Here is a 17,453-nt window from a genome sequence, read left to right as displayed (position 1 = left end):
CTGTGAGGCTCGTTTTGGCAGCCCAAGACCACTAACGCCCATGAATCTTCTTGAATCACACAGACCCTCCAGGTAGGTGCTGTACTTACACCATTTTGCAGAGAAAAAGACAAGCTCAGGGGAGTGAGCTGGGGCAGGGGATTTCAACCCCGAAACCCAGCCCCGCTCCGCGGGAGGCCGCCTCCCCAGCGCCTGTGGCACATCCGGCCCCCCCCCAAGCCCCCTCCCCACACACTCACCTGCCGGCTCTCGCTCCTCCACACGCCATTGACGGTCTTGGTGGGGGCGATGGTCACCACGGGGGGCGTGCTAGGGACGCTGTGGCCCCCGGGGGGGACGATGATGGGGCCCATGGGCACGCGCTTGGGCGTGCTGGCTGGAGAGCTGTGGTTGGTGGCCGGAGAGGAGACGGGGGACGACTCACTGCTCAGTGAAGACCCTGCGGGAGAAGGACACAGCAGCCTGAGCGGGTGCCCCCCGGCCCCCAGCAGCCGGGCAGGGGCACATGGGCTCCTGCGGACGCCCCGCCCCAGCCTGGGATCTGGGCGGTACCTCCCCACCCCCACCCACGGACAGGGCCTCCCGTGCCCCATGCTGCTCACCGCAAGCCTCCCCCCCACAATGGGAGAAAGAGCCGGGGGCGGAGCAAGTGTGGCTCGACGAGTTACACCCACGACAGCTGGGGGCCGTGCGCGACACCCCGGGTCACCGGGGCTGATGTGGGCCGCTGGGCGCAGGGTGAGTGAGGGGCCTGCTGAACCTGCCCCACAAGAGGCAGCAGCTGCACATGAGGCTCTGAGCGAGGGGGTGGGCACGAGACGCCCCGAGGTGCACAGAAAGGCCCGAAGTTCTCCCTGCGAGCCCCCTGCGTGCTCGAGGGCGGGCGTCCTAGCTGCTGGACGGGCCTGGCAGAGTGGGGAACAGGCGAGGGCGTGGCTGACGAACGCTTGTATTTTCAAAATACCGAACGCGTTCGTTTCAAGTTTTAAGAACTGAGTTACGATCCGGCGCTGAAAGCATACAGGTCGGTGGTTTTGGGCACATTCACAGCGTTGTGGAAACGACACCATTATCTGATTTACATCACCTCCAAAAGAAGCCCCACCCTCAGCATCACCCCCATGTGCTGTCCCCCGAAGGGGGTGGTGTGGAGGGTGGCAGGAGGATGGGATTGGTTTAGCTCCTGGCAGGGGCACAAGGTCGTGGTGGTGCGTGGGGTGGGAGGAGAGGGCGGGGCCTGGCGGGCTGGGAGGAAGTCACCCATTTGCAGCCAGGTTGGCCGGCAGCTGCTCCTCCCGCGAGGGGCGGGGCCGCCTGTGAGCGAGGGGTGGAGGTGCGTCCCCCCTCCCCTACCCCCAGCGCCCAACGTCACCGCCCGGTGGGATATCTATCCCGGCAGGCGGGCAGCAGAGTGGCCCCTGAGGGCTGGAGCTGCCGGCAGGGCCTGGTCCTGGGGTCCCCGAGAGTCACACCCAGGCCCAACGAGATTCGGCCGTGTGCACATCCACACCCCGCACTGCTCTGGGCTGCAGTCTGGGGACAGAGGAGACCCCTCACATGACCCCCCGCCGAGGCCCCATGGCCCACAGGCCCCCGACACAAACCCCACCGCACCTGAGAGCCACGGAGAGCACCCAGGGCCCTGAATCTGGGGCAGGCCAGACAGGGGACCCCCAGATTTTACTACACAGCAGAACTTCAGCTCGTCCCAGGTACCGCGCTCGCCCATTGTCACGGGGGGTTGTGTGAGCTCGGGCGGCCCGAGGGGGTGGACCTGGCCGAGGAGCCTGCTGACGACAGCCCCAAGCAGCAGCCTGGACATGCGCCACCTTGCAGAGCTCCCCTCTGACGGGCTCAACTGGGCGGCGTCTGTCTGCGGGAGCCCCACTTGGGGCACCCGGGGCCTCGGGGCGGGGGGGGGAAGCTGGGGCCAGCACAGACTCCCCCCTCCGCAAGCAGCACATCCTCCCTGGATTTTGTTCAGAACCTTCCTGGGTCCCCGGGACCAAGACTCGCGTCTTTTCTCCAAACCATCTCGAGTGGGCACACTCCTGCTACCTGATCAAACCTCTGCTTGAAGGGGAGGCACGGCAGCCTACAGCTCAGGGTGCTGGGAGACAGTCACCCCTCCCTCTGCCCCAGAGGCCCCGACCGTCGAGGCGCGGGCTCAGCAGTGACCAGGAGGCAGAGTGGTCGGAAGCCGAGGCCCCACGGACGCTGGGACAGAGCTTCGCCCTGAGCAGCGTGCTTCCCTACGCTTGTGCACAGCTTGAACAACTGTACGGGGCAGCCCCACGGGGAGACACCCGGGCCAGCCAGACCTGCCCCCAGCCGAGCCGCTCGCCAGCCCCAAGAACGATGCTGAGGCCAGGTGCCCCCTTCACCTGCAGCCCTCACCGTCAGTGCCCGGCCAGTGGGCAGTGAGGAGGCACCTGAAGGCTGCTGCCCCTGACGTGTGACCCCCGATTCCCCAAACAGATCCGCCGACCGCAGCCCACACAATTCTGCAACCCCAAGTCGGCCGGGCCAACCACCGAGACCCAGCACCAGGTCAGGATCCCAGCCGTGGGGCAAGTTCCAGCCTCGGTCAGCTGTCAGTACCGCCCGCCTGGGGACAGCCGACAGGCGACAACGTCGGCGGCCTTCCTTTCCCAGTGGGACAGCCGCCAAAGTTTTGAAACGAGCTGTGTCTGCCAGGTTGGCGGGGCCCACCCGAGAAGCCAGCTTCCAGGGAGAAGCAGGAGGCAGGCGGCGGGCTGACCAGGCCGGGAAACCCCTGTACCCTGAGCGCTCACCAGGTTTGTGCAACTTGGAGAAACTGGGAGCATCTGTCTCCCCACCGCCGCCCACGCCCTGGCACGGTAACCCCGCTCCTGGGGCCCCAGCAAAGCAGGCTGCCGTCCACCAAACACGCAGGCGGGCGGCCCCTACGAGAAACTCCCGCCACGTCCACCAGCAGCCGGAAGGACACAGCGGGGAGGGGGTGAAAAGCCACCAGAGCTCTCGGCCACCAAGCAGGAGGACCTACCGTGTACCCAGCCTGCACCCCGGGCCGCCCTGTGTAAACTCCGCCTGGGGGTAGAGGGAGCGAAAAGAAAGAAAACAAACACACCGAGAACCCCACCAGTCAAGGGAGAGGCTGCACTGCCTGGAGAAAACGGTGGGGTCAAGGCCAGGTGGGCTCTGCTCCTCGAGGGGCCGGGCAGACGGGGGGGAAGCTGGAGCAGACACTTCAGAGCCCCAGCCTGTGCCAGCCCCTGGGGCCTCACAGCCAGGAGGGCCCGGTGGCCACGCCACCTGAGCACAGAGACTCAGGGCCACCTGGCTCCCGACCCCGCCGCTCCCCCGTCCCCGCCCACCTCTCAGATCACCCCCCTCCGGCCTCCCAGCCCCCGCCCCACGCCATTAGCAGGTCTCCACGCATCAGCATCGTTTCCAAGCGCTGGGCAGTGAGTGAGGAAGGAGGAGGGGAGGGCGAGAGACGGAGCCTGGGGGCCAGGTGCCCCTGCCCGCCCGGAGGCCACGGGCAATTAGCAGCCTCGTCCCTCAGGGGCGGGCCGGACGCCTCGCTCGGCAGCCAGATCGATGCCTGACCACGCAACCGCCAATTAGCGCGATCGCCCCCGACCCCGTTCTCAGGGCGGCGCCAGCTGTAATGAACCGGCGGTACACGGCAGGCGGCAGCGAGCCCCGCGCGGGTGCACAGCGCTCCGCGTCACCTCTGTCATCTGACCTCGCGGATTAGCGCCCGAGGCCCCCTGAGCCCATGTAATTAACAGCTGAGATACCGAAGTCGCTGTGAGGGGAGATGAAGATAAGCCTGGAAACACAAGTACAGCATGTCAGCTCCCTAGATGCCACCCGAACGACCTGAAGCACCCACTGGGCGCCCTAAACAACGGCTCCTGTGCCGGGACCAACCCTGCCCGGCGCACTGCAGAGTGTGATCTCAGTGCCACCGCACAGCCCTCCCTCTCCCCGGGCACAAGCCTGCACTGAGTCAGGCCGCCTCACCCGGGGAGGGACGGAGAGCCGATGAGGGACAACGGTCACCTGATGTGCTCCCTAAAGGAGGACCCCTGGGACGCCTTCCCAAGACGCCCCCTCCCGTGGCCAAAGCCGCAGCACCACAGGGCCAGCCCAGGTGCCGGCCGGAGGTGGGTGCGACAGATTCCGGAGCGAGCGCCAAGCAGCAGGGGTCCCCCCGCCGGGCCGAGCCTCGCCCAGACTTTCACTCGGTGCAGGCAGGGACCCGCCAGCCACGAGCACGTGCAGATCCCCACCATCATCACATGGAGGCGGGGAAGGAGGTGGGGGACCCCCTGGACTCCCCGCAGGCCGGGTGCAGCGGCGACAGCCGGGCACACGGCACATGCAATGGCCCCACCCACCTGTGGGCTCAGGGAGAACCCCCCGAGAAAGAGCCGCAGGGCTGCCCTCTGCCCGCTTCCCTTCCTGGAAGAGGCCCTCCCGGCCTGCCTGCCAGCTCCTCCACGGCGTGGGAACAGTCAGAGGCCCGTCCACCCAAAGCCCCCTCCCAGGAGCCCTCACCCCACCTCATGCCACCAGCGGGCGGGGCACACCTGCCCCAACGTAGCGTCACAGGACCGTCACTAAACCCCAGCCAGCAAAGGCAAGGTGTGGTCCTTCTTACAAGACACACTTCCAGGGGCCCATGATGTGGTGATGAGCAGGACGGGGGCTGGGAGGACGGTGGGCTTCCGCTGTGCTGAGGGGCACAAGGGGCCGAGAGGGGGCGCATCCAGGGACAGGAGAGGAACTGGGGGCGAGAAGGCGGAGGGGGCTTCGGGGGGGGACGGGAAAAGTCGCTGTTGCAGCGACACGGCCCGGGGAGGCCTCTTGTCCCAGTGTCTCAGGGCCGGGCAGCCCCCATCAGGGCAGGCGCAAGCCCCCCTCTCCTCTGAATCCCCGGCCCCGAGCACAGAGAAGGAGGGCGGGGCACCGAGGACACCCCTGTACGCTCACACCTGCGCCACGAGCCAGACGGGGCTGCAGACACGCTGGGAAGCCCAGCCCCGCCGAGCCCTGTGGCCACACGACTGACACACACGCGTGTCCGCTCACTTGTTTCGCTGCGTTCTTTGGAAGAGGCAGGCTTCAGACGGCAGAACAGGGGCGCCGCCCCCCCCTCCTGACTCAGGCCGGCTGAGTGAGGCACCACTGGCGGGCAGAGTCCCACCTCCAACCCCGACAGAGGGAGGGATGCTCCCGCCTCCTCCAGGGGCCCCAGGGAAACCAGACCCACCCGCAAAGCCAGCGACAAGATGAGGTGAGGCCGGCGGCCGGCAAACACGCCTGCAGAAAAGCACGCTCCCTCCCGCCTGGGCTCGGGGTCCTGGCCCGCGCCGCCCTTGCCAGCCTGCTTGCGTCGGGTCCAAACAAAGCCGGGGTCCGTCAGTCACTTCTCTTGCAGGCGGCGAAAACGGTGCTCGTGCCCTCGGGAGACCAGCTCCCTGAGGCCACTCGGTGCCCCCCACACCCCGCTGGGAGGGACGGACGGGAGACCAGCTCCCTGAGGCCGCTCGGTGCCCCCCACACCCCGCTGGGAGGGACGGGACACGTGGGATGTGCACAGGCCGTGTGGCTTTGGAGCCCACCCTGCTCCTTCCGCGCCGCCCCGCCGGCAAAGGGGCCGAAGATAGACGCCAAGGGCACTGCTGCGGGACGCCTCAGTCAAGGGGGCCCCGGCCTGTCACTGCCGAAGGGTCCCACGGGTACAGCCGGGACCAACGTGGGGCCCAAACCTTCAGCCCGAGGCTCCTTCCGGAACGTGCTGTGTGGGCCTGGTCACGGCCTGGGACTCCCTTTCTCCAAAGAGGCAAGACGAGAGTTGAAGTGACAGGGAGCGGATGCCCTGGGCCTGCGCGCACCCACGCTGTCAGGACGTCTGGGAGCAGCCGTGGCAACTCCTCCGGCCCGGACAGGACGGGCTCTCCCCAAACGGGGTCAATCTGGGCCTCGAGACACGTGCGCAGCAACTCAGCCCCGCTCTCAGCCATGGAAGCACTCGCCTTCCTTTCCCGGCCCCTCAAGCCCTGGCCGCACCGCAGGGGTGGGGGAAGGTGGGGATGGCCAGGGTTGGGGTGACGGCGTGGGTGGATCTCATCTGCTGCACACGGCGCCGCACCTGGAGCTAGCGTGTTCTTCCTACGTCGGCAAAATCTACGCAGTAGAGACGTTATCCTCAGCCTCTGTTGTTTTTTACCTTTTTTATTTTTGGCTGTGCCGTGAGGCACGCGGGATCTTAGTTCCCAGACCAGGGATCGGACCCACGTCCCCTGCATTGGAAGCACCAAGCCCTAACCACTGGACCACCAGGGAAGTCCCTAGACGCTACCCTCATCCTGAGGACACAAGGCAGCTCAGAGAGGTAGAGCACCGTGCCCAGGCCACACAGCAAGGGCGTGAACCAGAATCTGCCGGTGTCCGTGTCCACCCTGCTGGGCGCCCGTGTCAGAGTGGGTTACAGGGTCAGGCAGATATGGCCCCTCCCCCTCCCCGGACAGGCAGGCCCTTCGAGTCCCCCAGGGAAAGACACCCGGTCCCCCGCTGGCCGACGGGCACGGAGCAGGACCTTGGGGCTGCAAAGAAGCCTCAGGAAAGATGAAAACCCAGCAGGGGCCAACGTCTCCTCCTCGCATCCTCTCTCTGGGGGCAGAGCAAATGATGGGCATGTGGATTACTTGCTCTGAACTGGATTTTTAAACTGCAGCCTGGAGACACGACATGAGGAAAGACATCAGCCGGGGAAGCAGAGGGGAGAGCTGGGCCACGGCTCGGGGTAAGACGCTTCCACAGCGTGGGGGGCGGCGGGGCCGGAGGAGAGGGTCACGAGGCAGCCGGAGGCGCCCAGGGCTGCGGCCAGCACCCAGGCGGCCCCCGGCTGACCAGCACGGGCCGGGCAGCAGGAGGGGCCTGGGGGGGGGGGGGCGGGGCTGTGGCCTCGGCTGTCTTGGCTCTGCCGTCGGGCCCGCCTCTCCCACCACCTCCCTGTGCAGGAGGGGACGCCGTACCTGCTCCACCTGGGACCTCTGCCCTTGGGGACAGGGCCCTCTGGGGTCAGCCATGGGGTCCTGGGTCACCCCGAAGAGACGGGGGCCTCGCCCTTAGGGAGGGACAGCTGCGGCAGAGGCGGTGGCTCCCTTCTCCGGGAAGGTGGACACGGATGTCAGGGTGGGGCAGGAGGCCGTGGAGTTCCCAGAGTCCCCTCTGCTGACTACGGCTTGGGACACCAGGGAGCCCGAAGCTCTCAGCTTTGCCCACCAGCAGGACGGACAGAGAACAGAGGCCAGGGCTATGCTGGGAACGCAGCGGGAGACTGCCCTGTACTCCGCAGGTGCTCGATAAACGCTCACTGCCGCGATGCGGGAGGGGAGAGCCCTTGCTGGGTCCACCTCCTCACACACCTGGTGCCAGGTGTGCGGTGCCAACCACCCGCGAGAAGTGTGCCGTGCGTGGACAGCCCTGCAAACACCAGTCTGAGAGCGGAAGCCAGCCGCGGGGCTGCGTGCGCGGACAGCCCTGCAAACACCGGTCTGAGCGGAAGCCAGCCGCGGGGCTGCGTGCGTGGACAGCCCTGCAAACACCGGTCTGAGCGGAAGCCAGCCGCGGGGCTGCGTGCACCCACAGGCGACAAGTGTCCAGACAGCGGGTCCTGGCTGCCAGGGCCGGGGGCGTCGTGGGGACAGGGTTGCTTTTAGAGGTGACAAAACATGCTAGAATTAAGAGTGATGGTCGCAGAACTCTGAATGCACAAAAACCCGCTGAACTGTGTCCTTTAAAAGATGAATTTTCCGGGACGCGAATTATACCTTAAGAAGTTATTAACCAGCAAAAAAAAATCAACCCCCACCCCCGCCATCACCAAGCCCAGCAAACGCCCCCCTTGGGCTCTCTGGTCCCCTGTGGAGAGGCAGGCAGGGGAGCTGGGGGGCTGCTGGCTCTCCCCCCTGTGCCCCTACAGCCCCCAGGCTTCCAGAAGCTGACAGCCCACATCTCCACCCTGTCCCCCGCTCTGTGGGGAGCACAGAGTCCCCCCCCCCAGGGCTCCCTGCACCACTGTGGTGGGTGTTGGGGGGTGGGAAGGGGGTGCCCCCCCAGCCAGGACCATGCACTCAGTCTTGCCGTCCTAAGTCCGGCTCTCCATATCCACTTGGAAAGGCTGAAGAAGCAGCAGTTGAGGAGCACAGGGCATGTCCTCACCAGCTGTGTGACCTCACGCCCATGACCTGACCTCTCTGAGCCTCAGCTTCCCCACCTGTACAATGGGCCGACGACTCTGGGCTGCCAGCCAATTCTACAGACAGGAGACAGCCCATCAGAGCTGGGGCAACTCCGTGAGAAAAATGGGGGCCAGGCATGGGATGTGGCCCAGAGGATGCTCCAGAGAGTAACTGAGCTCATTTCTTCAAACCAGAGCCCCACTGGGGTGCACGAGACGGTGCACTGCCAATGAACCTCATCACTGCTGCTTTAAACTCCAGACTTTGCCTGGGGCCCCCAGAGTCAGAAATGAGGTCACAAGTCCCCAAGACACACACAGAGTAACTCGAGCATCAGGGCAGCCCAGGGTCCAAATACTGAGCACCCCCCCCACCCAAACCTCGGCTTTCTCATCAGAACGATGGGAATAGCCTCGGGTCAACCAGCGGCGGACAGCACAAGCTCAGGCCAGCGTGGCTCGCCCCTCTCCTCTCTCTCCTGATTCTGTCACAAAGCTCCCGGGCGTCACGTAGAACACCCAGATCGCAGCCCCCGGGGAGCAGGGTCCGCTCCACAACGGCACATGCTGCTCCCGGCCGGCGAGGCCCGGCCATCTCCGGCACGCGGGCTGTCCACCGGCCCATTATTCGAGCCGGACGCTGGGGCCAGCCTGGGGCAGCAGAGAGGAGACGGAGGCCACCAAGGCAGGCTCTCGTGTGAGCCACGCCCGCAGACCTCTCCACCGCCCACTCGGCAAGGAGGGAAACGCGCCCTTTCACTGCCACATCCTCTACAGACGGGGGGCGTCGCCCCAGGATGAGCCCAGCTGCCCGGGAGCGGACACAGCTGTTGGCTGAAGCCCTGACGCTCGGGGGTGGCTCAGCCAGACGGCCCCAGTGCCTCCCACGTGCTGACAGTTGTCTTTGAAAGCTGCGACAGCCCTGTTTCTCCGCCTCCTGGAATGCCGGGAAGACGCCAAAGCAGGGACCAAGTTCTGCCCTGGGGGCTTCGCGTCGACTCTGAAGAGACCCCCAAGTCTCGGCCCCAGCTCAGGGTGCCACTGTGCACGCTGCTCCCGGGGTGCTCGCAGCCAGCCCAGGACGTCTGTTCTGGGGGCCTCGCCGGCACGCAGCTCACCGTATCTCTGCTCTCCGGCCGCGTGGCCAAGGAGTCCCGTGGTGGGCAAGGAGGGGCATGCGTGCAGGGACTGGGAAGGTCTGTCTGGGTGGACAGAACAGCCCAGGGCAGGCGGACACCAGCAGTGAGGGCGATCCCTAGCGATGCAGAAACCGGGCCCCGAAGGCCTTCGCTCCTGGGTCACATCCACGCCGCCCGTCAACTCCTGTCTACCCCCCTCACATTCCTCCTCCGTCCAACAACCACGTGATCAGCAAGGGTGTGGAGACAAGTCAGATTCAGAAATCAGCAGACCCCCAGCCACCCCGGTCAGGGCAAATGTCCGCTCTGCTGAGCTAGAGACCCCAGAGTCCACAAAGACAGAGTTCCCGCACACGTGTTCTTTGGGTGCCCCAGAGGGCCTGGAAGCCAGGACGCCAAGCCCTGGACATTTGGGGCAAGGCAGATGGCCGGCAGAGGCACCCAGGGTCTCTGCTTCCTCCGCCCGGGAGGCCGACCCCCTGCCTCCAAGCAGTGAGTCCAGAGGGTGCCTAAGAGGCCTGCCCCAGAACCCGCAACGGCCCAGGCCTCCCAGCAGCCCTGGTTGCAAACTGCCTGCCAGCCCCACTCATCCAAACAGCAGCCCTTGGACTAACAGCCCTAGAAGTGCCCGGAGCCAGAGCTGTAGTGAGCCTCGTCTTATAAACAGGAAGGCGGAAGCTCAGAGAGGGTCAGCACTTGCCCAAAGTCACAGAGCACGTCACTGCCCACCAGGAGCTGGGGCTCCGGACCTCTGGGGGACACCTGTCCATGCCACCCCAAGACCCCTGCCTTGGACGGATTAAGCTGCGCTCCCACTTTGGGGCACTCGGGATAAAGAGGGTTTCCAGAGACCCTGCTCCCTGCCACGTCTGGAGGGGGTATCAAGGCCTGGTGCTCCCGGTCTCCCGGGAAACACGCCACCTGGGAAGAGGCCCCCGGGGCAGGCTGGGGGCTCCTGAGGGACGTATCGGGGTGCAGCACATCCACCCTCTGAAGCCACAGCTGCCGGACGCCCCCTCGGTGGTCCTACAGCCAAAGAAGGACAGAGGAGCAGGGAGCGCGGGAAGCAGGAGCAAGCAGAGCTGCTGGGGCCGCTGGGCTCACCGGACGGGCGGGGGTCAGGCAGCGCGGTCCCCGCCAGAACGAGGCAGCACGAGAAAAGCCAGCACGTGTAGACGCGGGCGTGCAAGCACGTGGGCGGGAGCGGCCCCGCCCCCAGAGCCCGTGCACGTGCGGGGCGGCGGCTCGTGGGACCGGCTGTGCCCCCCGAGCGCAGGAGCCGCAAGGCCTGGGCAGGAAGGAAGGGGCCGCTCTCTCCCCCGCTTCGTGGAGCCGCCCGGCGGGCGCGCCTCTTACCTCTGGGCTCCTCCGCCTGTTTGGCGAGCTTGCGCAGCGCGGCAGCAAAGCTGGAGGACGGCGCGGCCTGGGCCGACAGCGCGCTGCTGGTGGCGGGGCTGCCACTGGGCACCAGGGCGCCATTGAGCGGCGAGGGGGTGAGGGGGTTGACGGTGGCGGTGGTCCTGGTCGCGGTGGAAAGCATCCCTAGTGAAGGGGACTTGGGCTCATGGCTCATGCCTGAAACAGGAAAAGAAGAACCAGAAGTCACCCAGAGAGCAGGAGGGCCCGGCACCGGAGCGGGGTGTGCGCGGCCTGGGGGGCCGGTGCCAGTGGGCGGCATGCGGGGAGCGGGAGCTGAGCCGGCGGCCCCGGCAGCACAGGAGAAACGGAGCAGAGCCAGCGCTGCGCAGAGAACGGGGGCGCGACCCCGGCGTCCGCGGGCAGCCCCACCCTCTCGGCTCCGTAAGCGAAGAGCCGCTGTGCCCAGGACCCCTGTGAGTCCAGATGCCCAACGGCTCATCCCGGCCCGAGCCGACAGCCTCTCCGGAAGATCTGAGAGCATCCCGACAGGCGTGGGGGACGGAGACCAAGGCGCGGGGCCAGTGTCCTCGCAAGAAAGAGAACGCCAGAGGCAAGGGAAACGGCTGAGCCACTGACGATCACGAAGACGAACACACTTCCGCCAGGCCTTCAGCACATCGCTCTGGAGAGAGCACATCCTTTTCCTTCCAGAAAAGCAAACAGGCTCGTACGGGCAGGCAGCACAGATCCGGGATCGTCCCAGGCGGGTTGGCCGGAGCCCTCCTGCGCCGCAACCGTCCCCCCTTGAATCCCAAAGCCACAGGCACCCAGCGGGTCTGCACTGAGAAGGCGCCTCAGAGGAGAGAAACAGGCAGAGAACACAGCCATCCGCAGACCCTGCTGCCGTCTCGCCCGGTGCAAACCCCGCCTAGACGCTAGAAGACCCGCGACCGCAGGTCTAAACCGCTGTCCAGGGGAAGCCCCCTTCCCACGGGGGTCCAGGTTCAGGTGCCTCGCGGGCCAAGGAGCCGCCACCCGCCAGGAGTGACATCAGAGGCCTTCCCGTGAGCCCCCGGCCCTTCAACCTTCACCCGGCCCCACGCGCCCCACTGACATCGGCCGGGCTCCCTCGCGGGCGGGCGTGAACAGTGCCGTAAGTCTTCGGTTAACTCCTCCTGCCCTCTCAGGGGCACCTGTCTCATCCCCGCTCCCTCACCGTGGGTACACTCGAGAGGCGTAGATCAAGGCACACGGCCTCGCGGGTGGCACGGGCAACGGGCTGGGTGCAGGGAGAGGTAAACGAACTTGCGAAGCCCCAGACGGAGACCTAGGAGGGACGGCTCCAGGGAACACCCGGGGTCACCTGGGGAGGGGACCTGGGGAGTCATGGGAGGGGTAAGAGCGCACAAGCAGAGTGTCCCAGAAGATGACAGAGCAGGAACATGTGCTGCCCCCAGGCCACGGTCCCCACCCCAAGGGGCTCTCCGCAACCCCCAGAGCCCACGCCACCTCTGCAGCACTCTGCATACGGTCCAACTCGAGTCTAACTGCAACCTGCTTCCATGCCTGTCCCCGTGGGTAGCCAGGTGAACACTGGGGACCCCACCGGTGGCCAGGCAGGGGTGGGCCCCTGAGACCTGCCCTGCCCCCAGAACTAGCCAGGAGAGGCCGCGGGCGCCGACACACGCCCTGAACCCAGGGTCCCGGAGAGCCGGGCTGCGGCCACCATCGCCCTCTCGCCGGGCGGGGGGCAAAAGAGATCTTGGGGGCTCGGCCGCATAAACGGCCACGGCAGGGATGGGGTGAGGGGCGCCTAAAAGGCAGTACTGAGGCAGGCGCAAGTTCGAGGGAACACCGTTCTCTCGGGAGAGGGCTCGCACCTCGGAAATAAAGGACCTGCACAAGCGCCCCTGTGCCCAGGCTGGCCTCCCAGCTGCCGGCGGGTCACGTGGGCGGCGCCACGCGGGGCGACAGGGCCCCTGAGCGGCCGGGGCGGCACCAACCCGAGGCTGACCCCGCGTGGCCTCCTCTTTCTGGAAGAACAGGGGAGAGGGTGGGAACCACATGCCCACAGGCACCGCAAGCCCACCAGAGAAACCCGAGAACCCAGCGGGGCGCAGGGTCCCTGCCCCAGCAGGCGGGTCACTAGAAAACACAGGTTCCTAACAAGAGTCCTTTCTCGGCCAAGCCAGCACCCAGCCAGCCACTGGAGGGCCGTGGAGCCCGATGGACGCCATGTCCCGGAAGCTCGGCCCAGGCCCCCCTCGGCCCCTCTCCTCCTCCACGGACGGTGTGAACAGGGAGGGCAGGAGGTGCTGCCGGCCACGGGGCCTGGAGGTCAGGCTCAGCATGGGCCAGGCTGCCACACGCTGGGGCCTGAATCCCGGCTCTGCCACCTGCAGCTGTGTGATGTTGGGCAAGTTACTTGGCCTCTCTGGGCCTCCTCAGTCTCCTCACCTATAAATGGGGGATGAAGACAAAGTCTGCCTCACGACGTTAATTCCGTGAGGGCTCAAGGAGGTAAATTCCGTGAGAAGCTCCAGGGCACGGCTGGCGCATCCCAGGAGTCGCTGTTACTGTCACGCAGCTGGTCAGCGGACGGGGGCAGAAACCCAGGTCTCGGGCGGGCGAGGGGCTTGGCTAGGCTCACATGGGTCAGGCTGGGCAAAATGGGACCCGACCTGCCGAATCTGTGCCTCCTACCCCCACGCCCATCCCTTCCGTGTCCGGGCCGGGAGTCACACAGCCCAGCTCTCCACATCCGTGAGTGGCACTGGCTGGTCAACGCGAACACACAGGACACTCCGGGACAGAGGGGGACTGGAGCTCTTGTCCTGCCGCCTGCGGGGACACCGAGGACGTGACCCCACGCAGGACCTGCTCTGGGTGGTCCAGATGCCTTCTGGGTCCTGCTCGGAACCGAAGCACCCACACTCAGTGGACCGACCGATGGGTTTCTTTTCTTGGGGGGCGGGTGGTGGTACACAAGGGCGCACCACCCTGTGGGGACCCCGTCTGGGCATGGCTCGCACAGGTCCTGGAGGTCCTGACCAACACCTAGAGGAAGGCATCGCCACGAGGTGCTGCCCGGAGACAAGGTATGTGACAGGGGACCCCGGGGCTCCATACCCCAGGGAAATGAAGACCCCCCCCCCCGGGACATCAGGTCACACAGACGGTCGGGTCACCTCTCAAGACAGCCTCGTGATGGGCCTGGGAGAGGCCGCAGCAGCAGTGGACACCCCCCCCAAGCCCGCACTCACTCCCACCCTGGGCCTGCCCTCAGGGTCTCAGACAATCCTGAGAGGCCAGCAGAGCACCGGCGGGGACACCGAGGCCAGGAGCTGTTCGAAGATAGGTCACAGAGATGACGCAAGGTCACAGAGACGACCCAAGGCCACACAGACAATCCAAGGCCATTAACCACCTCCCTCCCCTTTCCCACATTCCTTAGAGAACTAGCCACCACCTTTAAATCCTTTCACCTCTAAGGGAAAGGTGTCACTGTGCCCATTTTACAGAAGGGAGACTCCAGGCTTGGGCCCAAGGGCCGACAGCTGGTCAACATCAGGGCTGGGATTACCTGAACACAGCACCTGTGTCCCACATACATAAAGCTGGTCAGGGCCCAGATCCAGACCCATCCTGGGGCCGCAGCAGGAGGGCCTGGCTCTGCTCCACCCCACAGCCCACACCGCATGCTGCCTCCAGACAGAGGGAGGGGGGCCGGCAAAGTGAGGCAGGCGAAGCGGTCCTCACCTCCCAGTGACCGGTCCCCGTGGCCCAGGGAGCAGATGTGGAGGTCTCTGCCCAGTGGCCCTGTGACAGGCTGGCCAGCTGGTGACCCAGCGGACATGCTGTGACCGCCAGCTGCCAGCGCTGGGCAGGATGGTACACGGGTGCTCGAGTAAGTGGGGAGCAGCCATGGGGCAAATCCCGGGGCAGACCCCAAAGTGTCACGGGCCCCTTAAAGCCACGGGTGGGGGTCTTCAGGTGACAGCAGGAGGAACAATTTTCTCGTTTTTAGCCTTTTTACTTCTCTCTGTTCTAGTTTTTCTGTAGTGAAGCAGGTTTTTAAAAGTGGGGGGCCCATGAACAGACTTGCCTGCATGAGTTTGGAATAACCAACAGGGGGCTGGGGTCTTCCCCAGACCGGGGCCTCCTGCGGGGCAGATGCGGGAGCTGAGGGAACTGGGGTGCCCCTCCTGGAACCCAAACCCTCACCGACAACCCCCGCCTTTCCCTGGTGACCAGGGTTCTGGGGGGCAGACCCACCCTCTGCCCCCTCCTGGACCAGCCGCCACCTGAACGTCATTGTCACACTCCTACTGGCATCCAGCGGCGCCCCACCCCCCCTGAGCCTGCTCTCCCCCCTCCTTAGAGCCTGGCACGTGCTGCACAGGCCCCATGTACAGCGCCCCCAGGCTCCTGGGGCTCCCCCAGAGCTGGCGTCCCTGTCGTGGTGTCAGTCGTGGTCTCTGGAGCAGCTTCGGGCCAGGAACGCTGCTCTGCTGATGTCAGGTCACTCAAAATAGAATTCCAAACGAGCAGCCTCGTTAGGGGAGTCTAAAATTAGCATCCCTCCTCAGCATGTGTGCATTGGAAGGGAGGGGAGGCGAGGCAGGGGCCCGAGGGACCACCGGCAGCTGGGGTGACGGCCCCCTTGCACCTAGGACGGGGAAGGACAAAGGCCAAATTCGGGGGACCCAGAGACCCTGTAAAGGGTCACCTTGGACCTGCTGGGGATCGCCACGGCCTCCGGGAGCACACCCCCCGCCGTGTGCCTCGCACCCCGAGTCACAGGCTCACGGTCACTTCAGGGCTGCTCTGCCCCCAGCCCTGCACAGGCAGGTGGGTCCCACACCCCGCCACAGGTGCCACCGCGACCGTGGAAGCCCCAGCGGTGCGTGGAGAGGAGGAGAGGAGAGGGAGCCCCGGGCAGCCCTGCACCCTCGAGAAGCCCCGCAGAGCAGGGGTGGTGCCTATTTTCCCCCACGCCGTCATCAGAGAGGTATTTATTAACTTCTGCGCTCCTGGCCATCGACTGAGTTCTTGTCTACATTATCAGCTCATGTAAATTCATTATCCTAACAGCTGGGAATAGGCACCACAGCACGAAGGCCAATGATGGATGAGGGCCGGGGGCTGGGGCGGCCCTGGGGGCAGGGCCAGAGCTCCCTCTCCAGCTGTACCAGCCCCTGACACACGGGGAGCTCAGGTGGCCTCCTGGCCGCCTCATTTACATCACATGCTGCTGTCCACCTCCCGCCCCCTCGACCCCCCAGGAGAAAGAGCCGCCACGGCCAGACACCCAGAGCTGAGAGCCCCTCCCTGAGCCCGAAGCTGGGAGCAGGAGGGAAGGCCGCCAGGCCGACAGCGCGCACCGCATCTGCCAGTCCCCTCCTCCCCCGCGTGGTGTCGGTCTTTAGAAGCAAGGACTGCCCGGCCCAGGACTGCCATCACCCTTCCCGCTCCTTCTACCAAAGTGTGGTGTCCTTAACCAATACCCTTTCCTCTTCCCTGTCCAGGTTTCTAACATGACCAGAAGCAGTACAAAGCTTAAACCAAAAAAAAAGAAAAGAGCAAAGACGACAAATCCAAGTGCAGAGGGGCGAGCTGGGCTGACGGCTTGGCAGACGTGTTCCGGAACCACCTTGTCCCGGTGCTTCCGAACAGACCCCGATGGACTCTGAACGTTCCCAACAGCTGGACTTAAGGGGCGGGGGGGGGGGGGAGGGAGGCCCCTACACTCCATTAAACATGGTCGCGGCGCGCCTCCCCGCCCTGCGTGAGGGCGGAGGGTGTTATTAATCAGCGCGCCCCAGCCTCCCTCCGGCCTCCCACCGATCCCGTAATTACCGCTGCCTTCGCGCCGCTGTTCCGCGGCTCCAGACCTCAGGCCTGCTCCCTCCACGCTCTGTAATTACAAGCTAATAGCTGAGATGCACTTTCTGCTGGCTCCCAGTTCAAGCACCAACCCGCCCCACTTCCCCTGACAGCCACCCCCCACCCCGGGTAATTACACCCCACGGGGCCGGGCCCAGCAGGGCCTCAGTTTCAGGCCCGCGTGCGCAATCTGGACTTGGATTCTCTAATCACCCGCCTTGGTAATTTTTCATTACCGCAGAGAAATGTTTGTGAACAAATACAAGTGTCCCCCAGCTCGGGGCCTCCATGCCACTGCCCTGCCCCCTAAAAGGGGCGATACTTCTGCAGTGCTAACAAGGCTGGGGTCACCTGAGCAGAGACCCCAGCAGGCGGCGGCGGGGGGCACCACGTGATCCCGGGAGCCCGAGCGGCTTCATAATAAATTCATTATTACGTTTGCCTTTGGCGTGTCCCGAGCTCGCTCGCACGAAGCAATTTTTCTCGGGGATGGGGGCAGGGGCGGCGCCTGGGAGAGTCAGGAAGGCCTCTGGCTCCCGGACGCACACGGGCGGCCTGCTTCAGGCCTTAATGTTCTCTTCCAGTGACGGCCACCCTCTCAGGTTGCAGGTTTCTAAGGGGACTGAGGCCTTTTCTTGCCCGGGGTCCCAGAACTGGACGTACTCCCCAAAGCTAAGGCCCCAGTAACCGGGGGACCAAGCCAAAGCCATTTCGTTTTGGTTTGGGGACGGCCGTAGCAGATGGCCTGGATCCTGCCCCGGAACCAGAGGGAAGGACTGAGGGGGGGATCGGGGGGGGGAGGCCAGCCTGTGTGTCCAGAGACGACC

General features: G+C 65.6%; 1 protein-coding gene across 1 annotated transcript in view; it reads right to left on the bottom strand.

The window, feature by feature from the left end:
* GSE1 (Gse1 coiled-coil protein) overlaps positions 1-17,453 on the bottom strand; it is a 51,656-nt gene that overhangs the window by 23,106 nt on the left and 11,097 nt on the right. Inside the window, exons 2-3 of the mRNA XM_060000867.1 lie at positions 10,738-10,956; positions 240-439 (exon numbers count right to left, since the gene is read on the bottom strand). Of these exons, the coding sequence (XP_059856850.1) occupies positions 240-439; positions 10,738-10,956 (419 nt within the window). The remainder of the gene's footprint in view (positions 1-239; positions 440-10,737; positions 10,957-17,453) is intronic.

Source organism: Delphinus delphis, chromosome 20 (genome assembly GCF_949987515.2).
Source record: "Delphinus delphis chromosome 20, mDelDel1.2, whole genome shotgun sequence".
Lineage (NCBI taxonomy): Eukaryota > Metazoa > Chordata > Mammalia > Artiodactyla > Delphinidae > Delphinus > Delphinus delphis.
This window is presented reverse-complemented; position numbering and strand designations above follow the sequence as displayed.